The sequence below is a fragment of the Phyllostomus hastatus genome, unplaced genomic scaffold (genome assembly GCF_019186645.2).
Source record: "Phyllostomus hastatus isolate PE091 unplaced genomic scaffold, TTU_PhHast_1.1 phas_contig_98, whole genome shotgun sequence".
NCBI classification, from domain to species: domain Eukaryota; kingdom Metazoa; phylum Chordata; class Mammalia; order Chiroptera; family Phyllostomidae; genus Phyllostomus; species Phyllostomus hastatus.
This window is the reverse complement of record NW_025333999.1, coordinates 9,570,490-9,591,414: the sequence shown is the minus strand read 5'-3', so window position 1 is coordinate 9,591,414 and position 20,925 is coordinate 9,570,490. Positions and strand designations below refer to the sequence as shown.

Here is a 20,925-nt window from a genome sequence, read left to right as displayed (position 1 = left end):
GTAAGCCACTGAGCCACACTGAGGTTATAAGGCTTTCCATCCTTGAATGAGAATATTCTCCTTATTGCATATTATGGGGTGACCAGGGTTTGAGGCCATTAAGGGAGTCTGGGTTCCGTGAGCAGCTTCCATAGCATCCTGTATTACTATGACAACAGTTAGATCATCTATCTCACAATACATGCTGCCTCGATTAGGACATCCAAGTTTACACAAACCATGCCGTATGCATCTTTGTATCTCCTTGCAATTACATCCTGCAATTACATCCTGATATTCTGCTTTGCATTTGAACACTATAAATTTTGGTTACTTCAGAAGTATACCCAGAATTGGCCATAAAGTCTGTTGGAGGAAAAAAAATCAAACAAAAACCCCATTTATCTGTGGCCAGTGACTGACTTTCTCCTGAAAATCCATGCAGCCAGAGTTTTCTGTTGACGACATCAATAAGGAATTTCTTTGTAAAAGTTTAAGATTACATACAGGTAGGGGTTTAAATTACTTACTAATTCATGCTCCACAACACCACTTTTACATCAATAAAATGCCTTTCAACCCTAAGGATGACTCAAAAAAAAAAATCCTTAGTCTACTTCCAAAAGAAGGCCAAATATAGACAGTGATGTCAGGTAATACATTTTGTATAAAACAGGAAGTAAAGCAAATTAAGCAACAAGAAGTTCATGTTACATTGACACATGACCAGGATAAATTATCAAGTGCTACCTTTTTTATATTCTTCAAGTACATGAACATGTATATAAATACCAACATTTTTATTTTCTGACAGGTTAAGTTGAAGATGGTATCTATATTCTTCTTGGGCTTAATTTAAGTGTATTTTCTAGATGGACACATAATCTTTACATAGTACTATTTATTATTACATTACAAGTCTTACTGAAATCTGTTGAAGTCTCATGGTGGGCTGTGGTACCAGCGAGCTAAGAGCTCAGCACTGAGTTGTGGCCGAGAGAAGGGAGTCTGGAACCAGAGTGCTGGGATTTGAGCTGTGGCTCTGCACACTTACTCGCTATGGTGCTTCGGACAAATTACTTAAGTCTCTGTGCCTTGAATTCCTCAAGTATAAAATGGGCACAATTATAATACCTATCTACATTATAAGGTTGCTGTGAGGATTAAAGGAATTCATAGATGTAAAACGTTTTGAAAAATGTTTGCCACACAGTCAGTACTATGTAAGTTAACCAATACAATTACCTTACTTAATCCTCATGAAGCCTTGTGAAGTAGGTGCAATTACTACGTTCAATTAAAGAGCTGGGGAAGTTGGGCTTACTTGCCCAAAGCTGCAAGCTACTAAGTGGCAGAACTGGAACATGAACCTATTCATGCTCTTAAAACCATGCAATACTCTCCCCAATCATTACTTTTAAATTAAATATTTAATGGGAGAATCTAAATGGTAAAACATATAATTTCCAAAGGTTAAATGGGCTGGCTCCAGCACTTCATTTCCATGATGGATGTTGAGACCTATTCCATAAAACAATTATTTTTCTATGATAAGGGAAAAATGCACATCACTCATAGGATCACAGTAATATAAACTATAACTATTATCAGTAACAACAACATTAACAAAATAAAATTTTCAACAACATTCTTTGAATATAATTTTGAAGGTCAGCACTATTTGCAAGAAATCCCAACCCATTCTAGTCATTGGTTATATGTTTTGATTTTACTTGTTTTCACTAATTTAAAAATGTAATACACTTACATGGCTCAAAATGTAAAAGCTACAAAAGGGAATACAGTGCTTCCTACACCCTCCTCTGCAGGCAACCAGTATAACTAGTTTCCTTGTGTCTTTACAAAGCTAGTCTATGCACACACATGCAGATGCATACACATGTTCTCTTCTTACAATATCCTTTTGTTTTTTACATAAATAGCAGCATATACACACTGTTTTGCACTTGCTTTTTTTAAAAAATTATGCTGTTACAGTTGTACCAATTTTCCCCCTTTGCTCCCCGCACCCAGCACCCCCCACTCCTTCAGGCAGTCCCCACCCCTTTGTTCGTGTGCATGGGTTATGCATACGTGTAAGTTCTTTGACTACTCCCTTTCCTGTACTGTACTTTACATCCCCATGGCTATTCTGTGACTACCAATTTAGGTAGGGGATTAAGGGTACTTCTTAATTCCTCTACCTCTTCACCCATTCCCCTACACCCCCCTCCCATCTGGTAACCATCAAAATGCTCTCAGTATACATGATTCTGTTTCTCTTCTTCTTGTTCGCTTAGTTTGTTGTTTAGATTCAATTGTTGATAAATATATATTTATTGCCATTTTATTTTTCACAGTTTCAATCTTCTTTTTCTTAAATAAGTCTCTTTAACATTTCATATAATAATGGTTTGGTGATGATAAACTCTTTTAGTTTTTTCTTGTCTGGGAAGCTCTTTATCTGTCCTTTGATTCTAAATGATAGCTTTGCTGGGTAGAGCAATCTTGGCTGTAGGTCCCTTCTTTTCATAACTTTGAGTATTTCTTGCCAGTCCCTTCTAGCCTGCAAAGTTTCTTTTGAGAAATCAGCTGGAAGTTTTATGGAAACTCTCTTGTAGGTAACTAACTGCTTTTCTCTGGCTGCTTTTAAGATTCTCTTTATCTTTACCCTTTGGCATTATAATTATGATGTGTCTCGGAGTGGGACTTTTTACATCCATGTTGTTTGGGACTCTCTGCTTCCTGGACTTGCATGTCTATTTCCTTCACCAAATTAAGGAAATTTTCTTTCGTTATTTTTTTCAAATAGATTTCCCATTTCTTGTTCTTTCTCTTCTGCCAGCACTCCTATGATGCAAATATTGATGTACTTGAATTTGTCCCAGAGGCTCCTTACACTATCCTTGTTTTTTTTTTTTAATTCTTTTTTCCCCTTGATGTTCTGATTGGTTGTTTTTTGTTTCCTTATGTTCCATATCATTGCTTTCTCAGCTTTATCTATTCTACTGTGGATTCCCTATAAATTATTGTTTATTCCTATTAGTGTATCCTTCATTTCTGTCTGGGTCTTTTTTATGCTGTTGGGTACTCACTAAGTTCCTTGAGCATCCTGAAAACCAGTGTTTTGAACTATACATCTGATAGATTGCTTATCTCCATTTTGCTTAGCTCTTTTTCTAGAGTTTTTATTTGTTCTTTCATTTGGGTCATGTTTCTTTGTCTCCTCATTTTGGTTTCTTGCCTGTATTTGTTTCTATGTATTAGGTAGAACTGCTTTGACTCCCTGTTTTGGTACATGGCCTAATGTAGGTATCCTGTAGGGTCCAGTGGCATAGCCTCCCCTATCACCCAAGCTGGGTACTCAAGGTACACTCTCCATGTTGGCTGAATATACCCTGCTCTTGCAGTTGAGACTTGATTGTTGTTGGCAGGTCAATAGAAGGGATTTACCTAGGCCAGTCAGCTACAAGGACTGGCTGTGACCACTGACTACCAACCTCTGCTCTCTGTGGAGGATCAGCCGTACAGTGGCAGGGTGGTGGTGCTCAGACATGGTCTGTAGGTGTCTATTGGGTATGTAGATTATAGGGTTGCCCAGGACGGGCAGACCAAAGTCAGCCCTCACCTGTGTTCTGCTCAGGGACACCCTGCATGAGCTACAAAGCAATCTGAGATGGCTTTGTGCTGGGCTTGGAGATTCCCAGGTGAAGCCAAGCTGTAAATCTAGGCTGGCTGCTTCTAGTGCTGGGCCTGAGGCCACTTAGCCAGAGGTATGGGTGCTGGGGTCTCGCTGAGGCTGGCTATTGCCTGAGAAGACTTAGGAAGATGTGAAACCTGAGCGGAGACCAGTCATTCATATGAAAAAGCCACTGTTGCCAGTTTGGGTAGGCTGTAAATTGGGTGGGGTGGAGCCCCAGGGATTCACCAGGGCCAAGCAAACCATGGGAACCAGGTTGATGGAGTCTCAGATATGGCACCCACCTGCCAGTTCTGTGGCTCTGTGGGGGGAGGACTCAGAAAAGGAACAATGGCCTCTGCTCACCTTTCTCCCTGGGAGAAAGCTGTCCCTCAGCTCTCACCCTGATGCCAGACACTTCAGTTCCTCCCCATGTGGTACTGGTGCCTTTCAAGTTGCTGTCCTAGTGCTGGAGCTCAGAGGGAGTGAGTCTGAGTAAGTCTGTATGTGGGCCCTTTAAGAGGAACTGCTTGGGAATCCAGTAATTCCTTTCACTGACTCAAACCCTGCTGATTTTTACAGCCAGAAGTTATGGGGGCTGGTATTCCTAGTACCAAAACCCTGGGCTAGGGGGCCTGTTGTGGGGCTGGGACCCTTCACTCCCAAGATTCCTCCTGAATTTTTATCTTCCACACGTGGATGTGGGACTGGCCTGTTCTGCGTCTCTGCTTCTCCATGTCTCCCCCCAGTCTGAATGGATGCGGTTCAACTCAATTTCAACTCAATTTCTGACAGTTCTGAGTGATGGTTGTTCTGTAGTTTAGTTGTAATTTTGATGTGGTTGTGCAAGGACGTAAGCCATGTTTACCTACACTTCCATCTTGACCAGAAAAGTCCTTGCACTTGCTTTTTGTACTTATCGTATTTCAGAGATCACATCTTTGGATGAAGAGCTTTGTAATTATTTTTTAATGTCTACATAGTATTTCACTTGACGAGTATACCGTAGCCTAACCACACCAATCTCTTGCTACTATAATGCTATAATGAATAATAAGTTATTTCTTTTCTTAAATCAACCTAACACAACAATCCTGTTTCATTAGCAAAATCACAGGAGTTTCTGGAACCTATCAGTAAGCTGATTAACTACACATCAAAAATAGCTCATGTAAACAAAAAATTAATTTACATTAGAAATTTGGACCCAGGACTAGGGGATGGAATCAGAAAAGCGTGAGGTCTCTTGCTTTCCAAGTATCTAAAATAAAGAAATGTTTTTGCAAAGATATAAATAGAGGGTGGGGTAAAGTAGGTTTACAGTTTTTCATGTGGAAAATAATAATAATAATATAAGAATAAACTGTATTTCACACACTCATAACCGTAAACCTCCTTTTGCCACACCTTATACATCTCTCTGCTACTCAAATTATCTTTGGATTTGAAAGCATTGCAAAAAATATAGAGAGTAATTTAAGAATTGATATAAAAAAGAAACGCCTCCATCCGCCCCCTTTAGAAACACTAACAGGACTGCAGCTGCACAATTGGAACTGAGCACCACTGATTAGTAATTAGAAGGGGCTGCTTGTAAAAGCCAGTGACGGCTCTTTAAGAGAGACCCACTTATCAGTAAAAGCACCCATGCAAAGCACCATACGTGCCCTTTCCTTATACAGAAATAAATTCTGAAATTGTACTTGAATTTGTGTCCTTGTTCCAAGATGCATTTATATTTCAGATGCAGCATTAGAATGAAACAGATGGAGTATCTTGGTAGATAAAAGAAAAAAGAAAGAAACCTGGTTTAAATTAAAGCATATAAGTAAATAAAAACCTGAGATAAGAAATTTGGTGCAAAATCAGACACTTAAAAATGTTTCTTGAACTTATTGTTCGGGCTTCCAAAAGTAGTCTGAATCATTTATACTAGTAAAAAAAAAAAAAAAAAAACCTCTGAGAGAATAGAGAATTAGATAAAACCCTAGAAAACCCCTGAATTTTAATTCAGAACAGAGGCATCCACAGACAGCTTTCTTTATTACTTCTCTATTGCTAAATATTGACTGTTCTAGGGCCTTACTGACCTGTTAAGGCTTGATATGCATTATTTAACTTTTCCAGGTAAAAGAATAGAGGTGTAATGAGGAACACTCTAATATTTGACTTTGTGAAACAATGCAAAATACTCCAGTTTTTAAACTATTTGGTGAAGTGGTCCTCAAATGACAAACAGTAGACACCTTCTAAGCCTCTTCTTAACTAGTAGCACGTGGCAGAATTACCTGGGGTGTTTTAAAAAGTCTTTTAAATGCTTGGGCCCCAATTGGGTAATTTTAAAGTTACCAGTTTAAAAAAATTACTGTAACAGTACTGCAGTGGTGATGAAAGATAACTTAGGCAGTACAAGTCCTCCTGACCCAACTCCCCACAGATAATCACTAGGACCAATTTCTGCAGATGATATATTTAATTTACAAAGGAGGTCACACTACACATGTTCTGCAAATGGTTTCTGTCATGTAGCAATATACCTGAACATCTCTCCATATCAGTACATCTAGATCCATCTTGATTTTTCAACGGCTGCCTAGCATTCCATTTTTTAGATGTACGAGGTCTGTCCAGAAGGTATCCAGCCATGTAATATGAAAAATAGAGACATTTATTGAAGAAGATACAAGATACAAGAAACACTGTATATAGGACAATGATGCCTCAGTCCCCTTTTAGAGTAGGCACCTTGGGACCTCACACAGTTCTCCCAGTCTCCATCAGCTGTCCCATCATATTTTCCTGAATCTCATTGAGGGTCTAAAATCTCTTCCCTTTCAATGATGATTTCAGTTTTAGAAAAAGCCAGAAGTCACAGGGCACCAAATCTGGGCTGTAGGGGGGCTGAGTCACCTGGGTGATTTGATGTTTTGCCAAAAATTTCTGCACAAGATGTGATGCATGAGTAGGTGCGTTGCCGTGATAAAGCTGCCAATCACAAGTTGCCCATAGCTGCAGCCTTCTGAAGCCTCCAAATAGTTTTCTCAGAGGAATGGTCAAGCTTAACACAAAATCTGATGCAGATTCCTTGCTCTACTCACAGTCATTTTGAATTCAATAGTCACACAGTCCTCATGCTCACTCAGTGGCACCTACAGTCCCCTCTGACTAGTACAGTGAAGTCATTGTTCACACATGCATATTCCAGTCCACTCTCCTTGGCTGCCAGGTTATACCAATGTCACACAAAGTGTTCTCATTATATTAATAATGGCTGGACTTTTTCTGTACAGACCTCATATTATCACTTATTTAAGCAGTCCCTTATTGACATTCATTATTATTTCATTATTCTTTTTTTTTGCCATTACAATTAACACTACAATGAACATCCATATTTATCCATATCTTATTGTCTTTTTATGAGTATATAGTGTGGTAAGCATAATTCTAAATGACCTGCAACAACCTACACCTTTGTATAACCTGTGCCCCTTTGAGTGGGTGGATCCTGTGAACATGCTGAGACTCCCATTACACTTCATTATGGTGAAAGAGAGATTCTCCTGGGTGGGCCTGGCCCAAGCAGGCCAGCCTTTGAAAAGCAGAGGGTTCTCTCCAGCTGCTAAGCACAGAAGAGGAAGGCAGAGAGAGGCACTCGGGCAGCCGGGAAGAAAGCAGACGTCCATATTATGACCTAACTATCCGTGGAGCCACAGCACACGGAACTGCGAGCAGGAAAAGGGACCTTAATCCTACAGCCACAAGGGTTGTGACTAGTGAGCTTGGGGAAAAACACCCAAGCTACAGATGAAAACTGTAGCCCTGGCGACACCCTGATTTTGGCTCGGTGAGACCCTGAGTAGAGCATTTGGCCATACTGTGCCTGGACCCCTGCCCTACAGTAACTGTGAGGGAATGTGAGCTGTTTTAAGCATCTAAATTTGTGGTAATATATTATGCAGCATTAAAACAAGATAAATTTCTAGAAGTCAAACTGCTGGGTCAAAATGTTTACAGATATTCCAAAATTGCTCTTTAAATTCTTTACATCAATTTAAACACCCACCACAGTAGATCTAATGTTTTTTAACTCCCTGGTTATTATCTGCTGATTTACAGTGCTTCTTCCAGTAATGCTCTGTACTTGTCCATCTGTAGCTGACTTTTCTGTCAGAGGAATTTTTTTAAGTGTTCATACTCTGATATTTCTTACAAGAAGAACACCTGTCCTCTTAGGCTCTGCTAGGAGGAGAACTGTCATACAACTACCAACTCCAATACAAAAAAGCTGCTGGCAACAGAAGCAAATGTGAGCATGTGGGGCACTACCAAACTGTAACCCACCTACGAGTAAAGGGATTTTATGGGGTAAAGGGGAGTTGAATAAACTCTGAGTCTTTAAACACAAATTTAAAAGTTTTTTTCAATGTTGAATATTCTTCTGGGAATAAAGTTTTAAATATTTTATAATACATTCCTCCAAGATAGTAATCTGAAGAAAAATATGAACAGGACACAAAGTGAAAGCCGTAATCACAATATCAATTGTACTAACACCAAAGTATTTTTATATGTTCAGTATTATTTAGGGGACGAGGTAGATTTCAGAGCCAGACAGGACCCAAGAGATTTAGTTTACCTCCCTTGGTTTTACAGAGAATATGGTAATATAACATTTTAGAAATCAATAAAGGTAGAATTTTGTTTTTTTTAACTTTAGTATTTTCCTTTTACTCTATAAACTGGTACATAATTTTTGGAGGGCTATTTAGAGTATTTATCAATACTTTAAAATGTTCATACCCTCAGACCTAGCAATTCTCTTTGAGAGTTTGTCCTAAAGATACAAATCATAGATGATTATTCATTCCACAAATTAATTCAACCAATATTTGGTAAGCATCTCATATGAGTTATTAGCTATGGTTCTCAGAAAGCAACAGTGAGCAAAGCATGTCCTTGCCATCATGGACCTTAAGTTCTGGTGGAGACAAAGACAATCAATAAGTAAATATATTAAAAAATACATAATTTTTAAAAATCCTCACCTGAGGATATTTTCATTGATTTGAAAGAGACAGAGATAGAGGGGGAGAGAGAGAAACATCAATGTGAGAGAGAATCATCGGTCAGTTGCCTCCTGTACGCATCCAGACCCGCCCTTGAACCACAACCTAGGTATGTACCCTCACCAGGAATCAAACCCGCAACCCTTTGGGGCACAGGACGACACTCCAACCAACTGAGCCATACTGGCCAGGGCTTATATAAAATATATAAAAACTTTAGGTGTTGATAGATACTATGAGGAAAAAGCAGGGTGTGAGAGTAAAATGACATGATTTTAATTTAGAAAAAGCAACAAGGGGAGAAAATCTCTGAAGAGATGTCATGAATGAAGGAAGGATGTGGGTCTTACAAGCAGACAGGTATCTGGGGAAACAAGAAACAAGGAGTGTGAATGCCCTGGGGCAGGTTCTCCCAACATCCCCGATACAGTCACCTATATTAGTGAACAGCAATTGTGAGTACCTAGGTTCTGGTCAAAGAAATTGGTAAGGTTGTTTTGTTTTTGTTTTTGTTTTTTCAATCACCTAGTAATGTTGTGATTTTTGAAAAACAATTCTACCTTTAATAATAAACTTTTTGCACTGGCCAAGTGGCTTGGTTGGAGCACCGTCCAAACAGGTTGAGGGCTTGATTCCTGGTCAAGGCACAAACCTAGGTTGCCAGTTCGATCCCTGGTTGGGGTGTGAATGGGAGGCAACCGATGGATGTTTCTCTCCCTCTCCCTTCTTCTCCTTCTAAAATCAATAAACATATCCTCAGGTGAGGATTAAAATAATAATAATAATCATAATCATAAAAACATTTTTTACTATTACAGTATTATCTATAGTTAGAAACAACCTAAATATCCTACAGTTGTTACTAAATTTACTACATACATGAAAATTCATTCATAAAATGAAATAGTTTAAAAACATTAAAATAACATTTTAAAATCACATTAAAATATTTAATGATATGGGAAAGTGCTATTACATAAAGTGAAAAGAGAAAATTATTAAATAGTCCATATGAGTCAAATTTTATTTTAAAAATATACATATGTATATAAATATTTCAACTGTTCAATGATAGGTTTTTATATATACAAAAAAGAATAGGCGTGCACCTAAAACCTGTGTAATTTTGTTAACCAGTGTTACCCAAGAAATTCAATTTAAAAAAAGAAAGAAGACTATATCCCAAATATTGAAATAGTAGTGAATATCTTTCACTGATATGATTATGGATAATTTTTATCTGTTTTGGACTTTTCTCTGTTTTCCAAATATATTAAATGTAATACTTATAAAAATGGGGGGAAACCCAAAAGTTATTTTCAAAATCAATGTGTTAAAGGGTGGAATTTTAGTTCTCACCAGAAAAAAGAAAGGGAAGCATGTGAGCTCCGTTCGTTTCTCTTTTCTTCAAGTTTGATTCACTTTGGAACTGCTTACAGGGTACCTAGAAAAGTTCTAGAGAAGTGATTATACTTACATTCCTGTTTGAAGGTGAAATATTCTGTAAGATGCCTGCATTCATGATTTCCCCGAAGCAGAAACAATGTTTTGGGATGATTAATCTTTAAACTCCATAAAAACAGTACACACTACAAGACAAATACAAGCATAAAATTTTTATTTGTGACCATGATAACACACAAAGATAACTTATGTAAATTCCAATGACTTGTAATGACACTTATGACTATCCCCAAGTTGAAACATGAAACCTTTGGCTTTCGAAAGTGGTATGCCTAGAACTGACAGAGCACAGCCTGTAATCTTCATAGAACTCTCTCTCTATTCCCGTGTTCTGCACAAATATCTAGAACTCTGTGACAAAGCCACCCACACATCTATAATATATACCTTAGTCCCTAAGACCTTTCTTTTAATTAATGGAGAAACACCACAGACATTTCTACTAAAATCACGAACAAGGCAAAGATATCCACTATCTCTGCTATTATTCAACACTGTTTAGCTTACAGAATTAGATAAAAGCAATCGATTACAGGGTTAACAATGGGTAAAGAAAAAGCTCTATTTCTATTTGCAGATAATATCATATGATAGCATACCTAAAAAAGCCAGAAAATCAATGATAAAACTCAAATAATAAAAAATTCAGTAACATGGCAGGATATAAAATTAACACACAAAACCAACAGTCTTCATATACACAAATAATAAATAGAACACAATGGTAGAGAAAACTCCATTTATAATAGCAGTAAAGAAAATTAAACACATAGAAATAAATGTATGTACAAATCTTATACCAGGAAATATTTAAAACACTCCCAAGAGATACAAAGGAAATATAAACAAATAGAGGTGAGGGAGGGGTGGGGAGAAAATATGGACAACTGGAATTTAACAATAAAATAAATTTTAAAAATAAATAAAAAATTAAAAAAGCAAACAGAAAGACATCCCCTATTCTTGGATAGGATGATTCAACTTTAAATCTTCCTAGTTTAATTTATACTATCATTGCAACTCCAATAAAAACACCAACAAGCTATTCGATGGAGTTAGACAAGTTGATACTAAAATTTACATTAAAAAAAACAACATGCAAGAACAGTCAGAAAACGACCAGAAAAACAGTGAAAAAGAGAAATCACGAAGGGGGCTAGCCCCACCAGATGTTAAAACATACTATAAAGTTTCTACAATTAACGCAGTGGTACTGGCACATACTGCCAGAATTTAGCATTGTTTCTCAACATACATACTACTAACTTCTTGAAAAGCATAATTTTCAGAGTGCAGGGTGTTTTGTATACCCGGATGCTGCTCATTAAATGCCAGTGGAATCTCTCAATTATTGTGACAAAATATTAATTCATATGTCATTGTATATAATTATGGTGCATTTGCAGTATAATTTCTCAAAAAATGAAATTTTTGAATATACGTACATTTTATTTGAGACAGACATTACAAAATAAACATTATAAAACTTAAATATAGACAGACATATAAATATACTTATAACCCTGGCCAGATGGCTCATTTGGTTGGAGCATCACCCCATACACCACACGGCTGCAGTCTCAATTCCTAGTCAGGGCACATACATAGATTGCAGTTCGATCCCTGGGTAGGGCATGTACAGGAAGTAACCAATCATGTTTCTCTCTTTCCCCCTCCCTTTTTTTCTCTCTAAAATCAATAAACAAGGGGAGAAGGGGAAGGGTTTACAGGAACAAATATAAAAGACACATGGACAAAAACTAGGGGGGGTGGAAATGGGAGGGAGGTGGGAAGGGCTGGGTGGGAGGGCTGGTATTGGAGTAAAAGACAGAAAACTGTACTTGAACAATGATTAAAATAAAATAAAAAAATAAAATAAAATAAAATCAATAAACATATCTTCAGGTGAGGATTAAAAAACAAATAAATAAATATACTTGGATAGCTTTTTTTTTTTGCTTTTCTTTTTGGTTGACTGTCTTTTTTGACATAACTTGAATAAAACATTCCAAGGAAAAGTTACATTAAAACCATACAGAAAGTTAGAAAGCACTTTCTCTTTTCTGTATTAACCTTTCCCAACTGATAACATCATATATCTTTTAATTTATTTGGGTCTTTATTTTGACTCCTAAAAAGACCAACTCACCTTTTTGAAGCAATGATATATACAAAAGCGTAATCCATATCCACACTACATTGTAATTTGGTTGATATACTTCTTGGTCTCTAATCTCAAGTTTTATTCCCTTAAAACATACATCAAAATGCAATTGCACAATTTTCTTGCACAACTCAATGATAAGGTTATGATTATCAGAAGGTTTGTTCAGACACTCACTTACTTCCTTACTCCACGTGAACAGAATTTTTACTTCACTCAAGAATCATTTCTATATGTCAACAATTGTTCAACAGTTGGTCATCTGATAACATTTTTTCTTTGGTGGCTCCTGTGTATTTAGTATGTTCTGTGCTGATAATGCTCCTTTTAATCCTTTCTCTTATTGTAAAATCAAGTAAAGGAAACCAAAGTTTAGTTTCCCCTACCACAGAGGAAGTACTTTCTAATTGGTACAAATGCAGAAGGAACCTCAAAGGGCTCAGGGAAAAGTGAAACTTTACTGTTCTGCTTTATCAGTGACATTCGGATGAGTCCTTGGTGTACTAATCAAAGCTCACATTGCTTCAGGAAAGATCAATGCTTGTTCTGGGCATAAAAAAAATCATCATGCCTTGATTCTATCATAAAGGCTAAAGGATAGAAAAACTATTAACTATGGGAAGAGAAAATAAAGTGAACTAAGCTTCTCTGAGAACAGTTTGGCAATATGTATCAAAAGTCTTAAAAATATACTCTTTTACCCAGTTATTTCACATACAAGGATCTGATTTAAGGAAATATCAGAAATGCTATCGAAGATATGTTAAAAAGATGTTAACTGCAGCAGTATGTAGAACAGAAATATTTAAAAAACAACCTTGTACCACATATGGTACAAGTCATACAATAACCAATTAACTGTTGCTTAATCCATGAAGACCTTTGAGTATCTCATGAAACACGAAGTCTGGAGGTGGGATGTCCAGGTTTAGTGTACCAGCTCAGCACCATCACCAAGAAGCCATGTTCTCTCTACCTCTTTGACCTGTGAGCCACAGCAGGTCTCCTTTCACCTTTAGTTAATAGCACCTCCTCATGGTCACAAAACAGCTGCTAGAGTACACATTTGAAATGGCATAATGAAACGGGGCATCCAAAAGCTTCCATCTTACCAGGGTCTTTTCATCTGGAAATAAAATGTTTCAAAACACACACGCACTTGCTTTTCCCACCCAAGCAACAAAACAAAGCAAACACCCAGCAGAGTTTCCTTTATACATTACCGGGCAAAACAGCATCCCATGTTTAGCCCGACACCAGCCCACCGGTGAAAGGGAATGGTCTGTCATGACTAGATCAGACCCACATGGATTCCATTGCTGGGGCTGGGATAAGAGCCTTCTTGCCCTGAAATCAAAGGTTCTCTCTGAACCCCCCCCCCCCACCACCATTCCACTTATCTGAACAAAATAGGGATTTTGGCAGTAAGGAAGAAGAAGATGGTAGGCAATAAGGAGGACCTGCTACAAACCTAGTCATCCAACAAAAGAGGAATGATGAAATTGAGTGTCTACTGCGTGTCAGGCACTGTTCAAGGTCCTAACATGAAGAGTCCTGCTGCTAGTTAAGCACACACCTCTGTATTACACTGAAAGGTCTATTCATAAGTGTATCTTTTCTATTCGACTGTCAGTTCCTATAGCTAGTATGGCTCTTGTTACTTACTTTTTCCTCAGAGCCTGCCATAAAGCTGGCACTCAAGAAACATTCACTGATGAGTGAGGAAAAATAGGTAACAAAATATTCTGAATATGCTATATGTGTATAAAAATCATTGTGGATTTTTCTGTATGCTTTACTAAATATATTGATGCACTGAAACTTTTTCAAGTATGTGAGTTAACAGAAGTTAATTTGGCACAATATTTATCTTTTTAAAAAGTCTCATTAAATGACTAATTAAAACTTCACTAAGTTCTGTATTCTTTTCTTCAACCTCTAAAACCTCCTCATGCTAGCAAACATACAAAGAAGTGAGCATTCAATGTGTCTCAAACATCCAAACTTCTGACTCACTGTCTATTGAAACACAAATAGAAAATAGGAATTCGAAAGCTTTTCAATGACAGAGTCTACAAGTATGATCTCTACCCTTCTCGGGAACCTATTTACAGACTAGGTATTTACTGAGCAGCAGGGAAAATGTGCTTATTTTCTTAGTCTCTAGCATTAACTTTTGTCCTCATAGATGACACCGAATGAATTTGAGTCACTTGCAGATAACACTGAACTTTTCTGATTCATGAATTTAGACTGCCTATCTAACTGAAGAGTAAGATCTCTTTCTCTTGTCATTTATTTTTCTGGCAGTTTTAGAACAACTGCCGCTTCTTTGGTTGGGCACCAGGTGAGATGACTGAGTTGTGTTTAGGAGCAACGCTGCACGAACAACAAACCTTTGGCCACCAGAAACAGTGCAGTGAGATTCTCAGTCTGAGGAAGAGGCAAAACTACAGGCGACAAGAACAGTGACAAGCACTTCATGCTTATTTCAGGCGCATTATAAATTCAATCACCCACACTATCTCAAAGTTTCTTCTTTCATTTGCCGAGAATGTCTAGCTGAATCAGTAGACATTAAATATAAATGTGTTGTGGTTCTATTGTACTCAAGCCCTCCCATTAAGTTCTAAATTAGTTTTAACTTTTCTACAAAAAAACACAGTTTGTTTTGATTGTAACCTTTTTCTCATCATTTAATTTTCAAAATACATAAAAGTAAATTGTGAGGTTTCACATTAACTTCTTTAATTAATCATTTTTTCCTCCAATGAACATTTATTAAGTGCTTAATCATATGTAACAGCATCAGAAATTATTCCTATAATAAGCTAAGTGCCTGCTTATGCAGCATTGGCAGGCAGTCTAACAGTTCATTGCAGCCCAGCAGCTTATGGTTTTATAATTAAGGTCAGCTAATCCAAGCCCCACTGAAGGTGAACAGCAATTTATGTCATTTTTATACTGCCTGAACAGTATCTTCAAAGATGAAAGGTAGGAAACATTTAACTTATTTGCAAAGCTGGGTTAATATAGCCTTCTGTCAGACTTTCTACTGGCTAAAAAAAAAAAAGGAAAAGAATGTTTATATCAATTAAAACATTTTGCTATCACTTTATTGAAGTAACAAAGTTTATAATTCTGTCAATGTTCTCATTTTAGTTTTTTTATACTAAAGAGTGTCCAGTTTAATTTTTACCTCTATACTGAAATAGCCTCTGTCCACATAGTCACCCAGAAAGAGGTAGCGTGTGTTACTAGGTGATCCTCCAACTTCAAACAATTTCATCAGGTCAAAGAATTGTCCATGGATGTCACCACACACTAGGAGAAAAAAGGCACAGGGTGAGGTGAAAAAGTATGTCTTAGGAAAGAAAGGGCATCACATGAGTGAAAGGATCACAGTTTAACTTTCAAATCACTTTACTTTTGACTGGGCTGCTCTGGAATTGCTGTCCGTCTATCAGCACGAACAGTCCTTCTGGAAATAACACACACTCTACACTGTATTTCTTCAGTGAACAAAAAACACACAAAAAATTTCTCAAACTGTCCCATCATTCCTAGAGAACTGACTACATATTTTAGTTGGTCATTAGCTCAAATCAAAGTGCCCCCACGCAAACACCTCTCCTACCCGTGATCGGAGCATCTAGTTCTATCATCGTCTTCTCTTGTCTCAGGATGGCGGCCCCATCATTGATTATCTTTAGGGCCACTTCCTCTTCCAGTCGCCCTTCCTTCACCAAGTGGTTTTTCAGGACGTCCATTTTAGGCTTCCCATTCTCAAACACTTCCTTCACAGTAAGCCGTTGGGTTGGAGGGAAGGGGACAGCTAAAGAAAGAGAAAAACATCATTTAAAATACTTAAATGTACAGAGAACAACCGTGAACATATTTCTTTAATGTAACAAATTAAACCTAATATATCACCATTATTTCACACCCATACCACCAGAGCCACACGGGAAAAATTCTAAAGTACTGTATATTATGAATGATTGGTTCTAATTATTTTAAAGGTCACAGTTAAAGCCAGCCATTTAAAAGATATGTATATGTAGGTGTGTATAAAGTACAATGTTTTTCATATAAACACTAAAAACTTATAGTAGATTCTACAAATAAGCGAAAAGGGACTAGATGATAGGAAGATTTTGTATCCATGGAAAAGATGTTACAAATATTTGTAGAGGATACAAAATCTTCCTATTATCTAGTCCCTTTTCATTTATTTGTAGAATCTACTACAAGTTACAGAAAACCTTGGTTACAGAAAACAAAGGAAAAGATATCACAACACTGAAAGAGCATTTATTTCTTCCAAAGAACTGACCTAGGAAAACAGAAGTTTGTTCCAAAAGTTTGACCTCAGTCCCTTATCAGGAGAATTATAGTGGGATGCTTTAATCTTAAAAGATAGTTACTTAACATGCTATCGATAACAAGAACACCACTAGAATAAACATCCTTGAGAATAACTTGCTGGGATAACAGAGCATTTTCTTGAGAAGAAGAGACGTGGGAGGGCTCCTTGTGTTTTCTAATCTAGAAATACTAACGACTAACTTCAGTTTATGCCGGATATAAAGTGTATATTACATCAAGGTGAATTAGGAGCTTTAACAAAAAGTCTCTGACATTTTTTAAATTCTCTATCATCTTCTACTTAACTATGCTGTGATGCAGTCTATTATACATTCCCTGTGATCTAATAGCCTTGAGTCTATAAACCACAAATTTAAAAGGAGGGGTTCATTTAAACTTGTGATTTGTTTCGTGTCTGGTGGTTCCACTTCTAACTTTATGGAAGCATTATTAAGGCCAACTTGAGGGCAACTGGGTGAAAAAGGTGAAAGGATTCAGAAGTACAAAGTGGCAGTTACAGAATAGTCATGGGGATGTAAAGTACAGCACAGGGACCATGTTCAACAATATTGTAATAACTATGAATGGTGCCAGGTGGGTAGTAGAATTATCAGGGGAATCACTTCATAAATTATATAACTGTTTGACTACTATGCTGTATGCCTAAAACTAATATAAATTAATACTAAATGTCAACTGTAATTGAAAAAATTTTATTTTAATTTAAAAATTCTAAAAAAGAACCAATATGAAATCTATAGGCACTTAAAAATTTTTAGATTTGATCTAGCCATACTATTTTATATTATTTACAAGTAAAGAAGGTCCTACAATAGGCTTCATCATGCTCTTAGGTAGGACTTGACTCATTTTGACTATTCAAAGCTCATTGAAAAAATGACAGTAGCCATTCAACCAGGAAATGATGACCTTGAGATAGGAGAGCAGACATAGCCCAGTCTACCCAGGACAGTCCTAGATTCCAACTGCTCTCCTAGCATGACTGTTAACGGTTCTCCCTTTCCCTCTCAAAGTATTCTAGTTTGAAGGATAAATGAGTCTTTGTTATTTAGATAGAGTATCAATATACTATTTTAATAGAATAATGTACTTCTTAAAACAAAAATAGACCCTGGATGGGTAGCTCAATTGGTTAAAGTATCATCCTGATACGCCAAGGTTATGGGTTTGATCCCCAGTCAGGCACGTACAAAAATCAACCAATGAATGCATAAGTTAGTGGAACAACAAAGCAATGTTTCCCCCTCTCTCTAAAACCAATCAATCAAATTAATTAATTAAAGTAAAACAAAAATAAAATATTATGATGAATCTTTTATTTATCTGGTTGAGTCTCCAAGACAGGGTGAAAAGTTAGCCCTGAATAGGTCTCCTTAAATTTTTACCAAAATTTAATGGTACTATAGTTGTGTTTAACAACAACAACAAAATATCTTATAGTTTAGAGATTCTTTTCTTTTTTAGATTTTATTTTATTTTTTAGAGAGGGAAGGGAGGGAGAAAGAGAGAGAGAGAGAAACATCAATGTGGGGTTGCTGGGGGTCATGGCCTGCAACTCAGGCATGTACCCTGACTGGGAATCGAACCTATGACACTAGTTCGCAGCCCGTGCTCAATCCACTGAGCTACGCCAGCCAGGGCTTAGAGATTCTTAATGAAATATTTTCAGATGGAATTATATGCTAGTTGATGTAACTATATTATGATAATGGGGGGATAGAATGAGCAGTGTTATAGATGGCCGATGTTCACCTGGAAGTTAATAATACTTTTCTCTCTACCATTATAATATGTTTGAAATCTTTATAATAAAAACAAGCAGAGAGAATTATCAAAAAAAGAGTATAAGCTTTAGAGATACTTTCTTTGGACTCCACTTAATCTAATTTCTTATAGATAACTTCAGAGAACCACTAGTACTCTGAAATCTTGATTCAAAGAATAGAAAAATGGAAGATTTCATACATAATTATTCTCCTTTTTTACTTAATTTACCTCTTTAAACTCTTATTCTCTACCCTTTCCCAGTTTGGAAATAAACCTCACAGAAAGCTTGCTTCTTTTTAATCTCCCACTTTGTAAATCAAAGAAATCGGTCAACAAACTAAAAACAACATGAACTAAGATAAAATCAAATATGTTGGAATCATCAAAAAAAGTACCATAACAGAGACAGTACTGGACACAAGAGATCCACAGACATTATTTAACTTCTACCAGCAGAGTTACTACCAACAAACACAATTTTCCTCCAGTTGTAATCAGAAGTTCAAAAAGCAGAAAACACAGTTTCCTTTATATCATGAAAGTTGCGTAACTACAAGTGACAGCACCCTAAGGAGCTCCTGAGGGAGGAATCCAGAGAGATGTTTTTCTTTCTCTCAAACCCTTCCCTTGTAATTTATTTAAAACAAAACAAGTAAACAAGCCAATTAGTTAAATGAAAGCAAATGCAAGGTTGAAATGGATCAAGGGGATTATGCCCAGCTAAGAGAACTGGGACACAGCTGAGCCGGAACAGCGAAGAATTCAGATTGGCTTGGGAACATATTAACAGAAAGCTTCAGAAGAATCCTAGATTTTTAGGTTAGGGCGAATAAAATCAGTATCTGTGAAATCAGGAAATAAGAATCTTCACCTTTAAAGGAGTGGGTCCTACCTCACCTCAAGTTACTCCTGGCTAAGTTTAGAAGCCCTGAATTCTATCTCCCTTCTTTTAATAAATAGTTCTATCAGCACTAGAGTTGAGGTTGGTTCATAGGGGAGTGGCAACAGCCACAGTCCTGAGGAGACTAAAGGAAATCCAGCTAAGTTTAATCACGAAAGGAAACAGCAGAACTTCTTCAAATGAATCTTTAAATTTCCATAAAAAAAATGCCCCAGATACAGAGTAACCACCTGTCTATTGCCTATTGTGTATGCCTATTGTGATATGCCAAGTTTATTTTGTCCTGATGTAATTATTAGTAGTTCCCTCCTTACTCTCAAGTAGCCTGTTTTGAATGACCTATCCAGGAACAACAGTAGAACCAACAAATTTAGATGTTTGGGCCTCAGACTTCTGAATAAGAGCCTCTGAGGATCCTGTATTTGCATCTTAACAGGTGCCCCAAGCAATTCTTGTGCAATTAAAATGGTGTTAGAGTAAAAGGCGATAATGGTTAAAGGAAATTCTAAGTAAAAACACAACTAATATCAGCTATCAGCACCTCCTTTCACCACTCATCACATAGTCATAGTTGACTAGCCTTCACATCCTTTCTCACAGTACCTACTGGGGCCACGTGCATACATGGAGTTTGGAATTTCTGAGGGGGGAAAAGAGACTACAGAGTAGTGCCTTGTAAACTAACTATGGGAGCACCCCACCCACAATCTGTTAAAACCAATTCTTTGTAAAATGTAATAAAAATAAATTACTAGAAAAATGATCACATGCATAAATGATGTGTCAATGTCAAATTGCTAAAAAAGCTTTTAAATGTTCATCTTCTGTATTGTTGCAGTTAGTAACAATTAGTGGTGGATTTGACACAGAGACCACACTTTCAGTAACACTGGTGTGGATAAACACGGATTTAGGGGAACAAGTAACGGACTACAGTCAAAACTTGGATACTATGGATATATACACCTTCAGGCCAAGTTTGGAGATTATAGTAAATCTAATGGACACAAAAGATGATGTTTGACTGACTTCACTACTCACCTCACAATGAATGATAACCTTGCGCTAAGAACCCAAATCCCTGACAAGTTCATTTCCAAATGTTTTTAATGGCACACAGGATTACACTAATAACAAATACAACCTAAACACTTCAACTCTGCAGGCAGATGAACAAATTGAAGTTTTAGCCTCTAACATCTTATGAACTATAACATAAAGGTTGTTTCTTCTGTGGCTGTATGTTGCCTCTTTATTCCATTTATAATGTTGTCATTTCCTTTGGATATATTCCCAGAAATGGAATTGCTGAATCATAAGGCAGTTCCATTTTTAATTTTTTGAGGTAAGTCCATACTGTTTTCTATAGTGGCTGCACCAGCCTGCATTCCCACCAACAGTGCACAAAGGTTCCCTATTCGCCACATCCTCACCAGCACTTGTTGTTTGTTGGTTTATTGATGACAGCCATTCTGACAGGTGTGAGGTGATACCTCACTGTGGTTTTAATTTG

The 20,925-nt window shown here is 37.0% G+C and overlaps 1 protein-coding gene across 4 annotated transcripts in view; it reads right to left on the bottom strand.

Annotated features, from left to right (window-relative positions):
- PPP3CC (protein phosphatase 3 catalytic subunit gamma) overlaps positions 1 to 20,925 on the bottom strand; it is an 82,269-nt gene that overhangs the window by 30,609 nt on the left and 30,735 nt on the right. For all 4 annotated transcript variants that reach the window (XM_045852878.1, XM_045852876.1, XM_045852879.1 and 1 more), the window contains exons 2-4: positions 15,993 to 16,190; positions 15,555 to 15,679; positions 10,205 to 10,316 (exon numbers count right to left, since the gene is read on the bottom strand). In XM_045852878.1, coding sequence (XP_045708834.1) covers positions 10,205 to 10,316; positions 15,555 to 15,679; positions 15,993 to 16,190 — 435 coding nt within the window. The remainder of the gene's footprint in view (positions 1 to 10,204; positions 10,317 to 15,554; positions 15,680 to 15,992; positions 16,191 to 20,925) is intronic.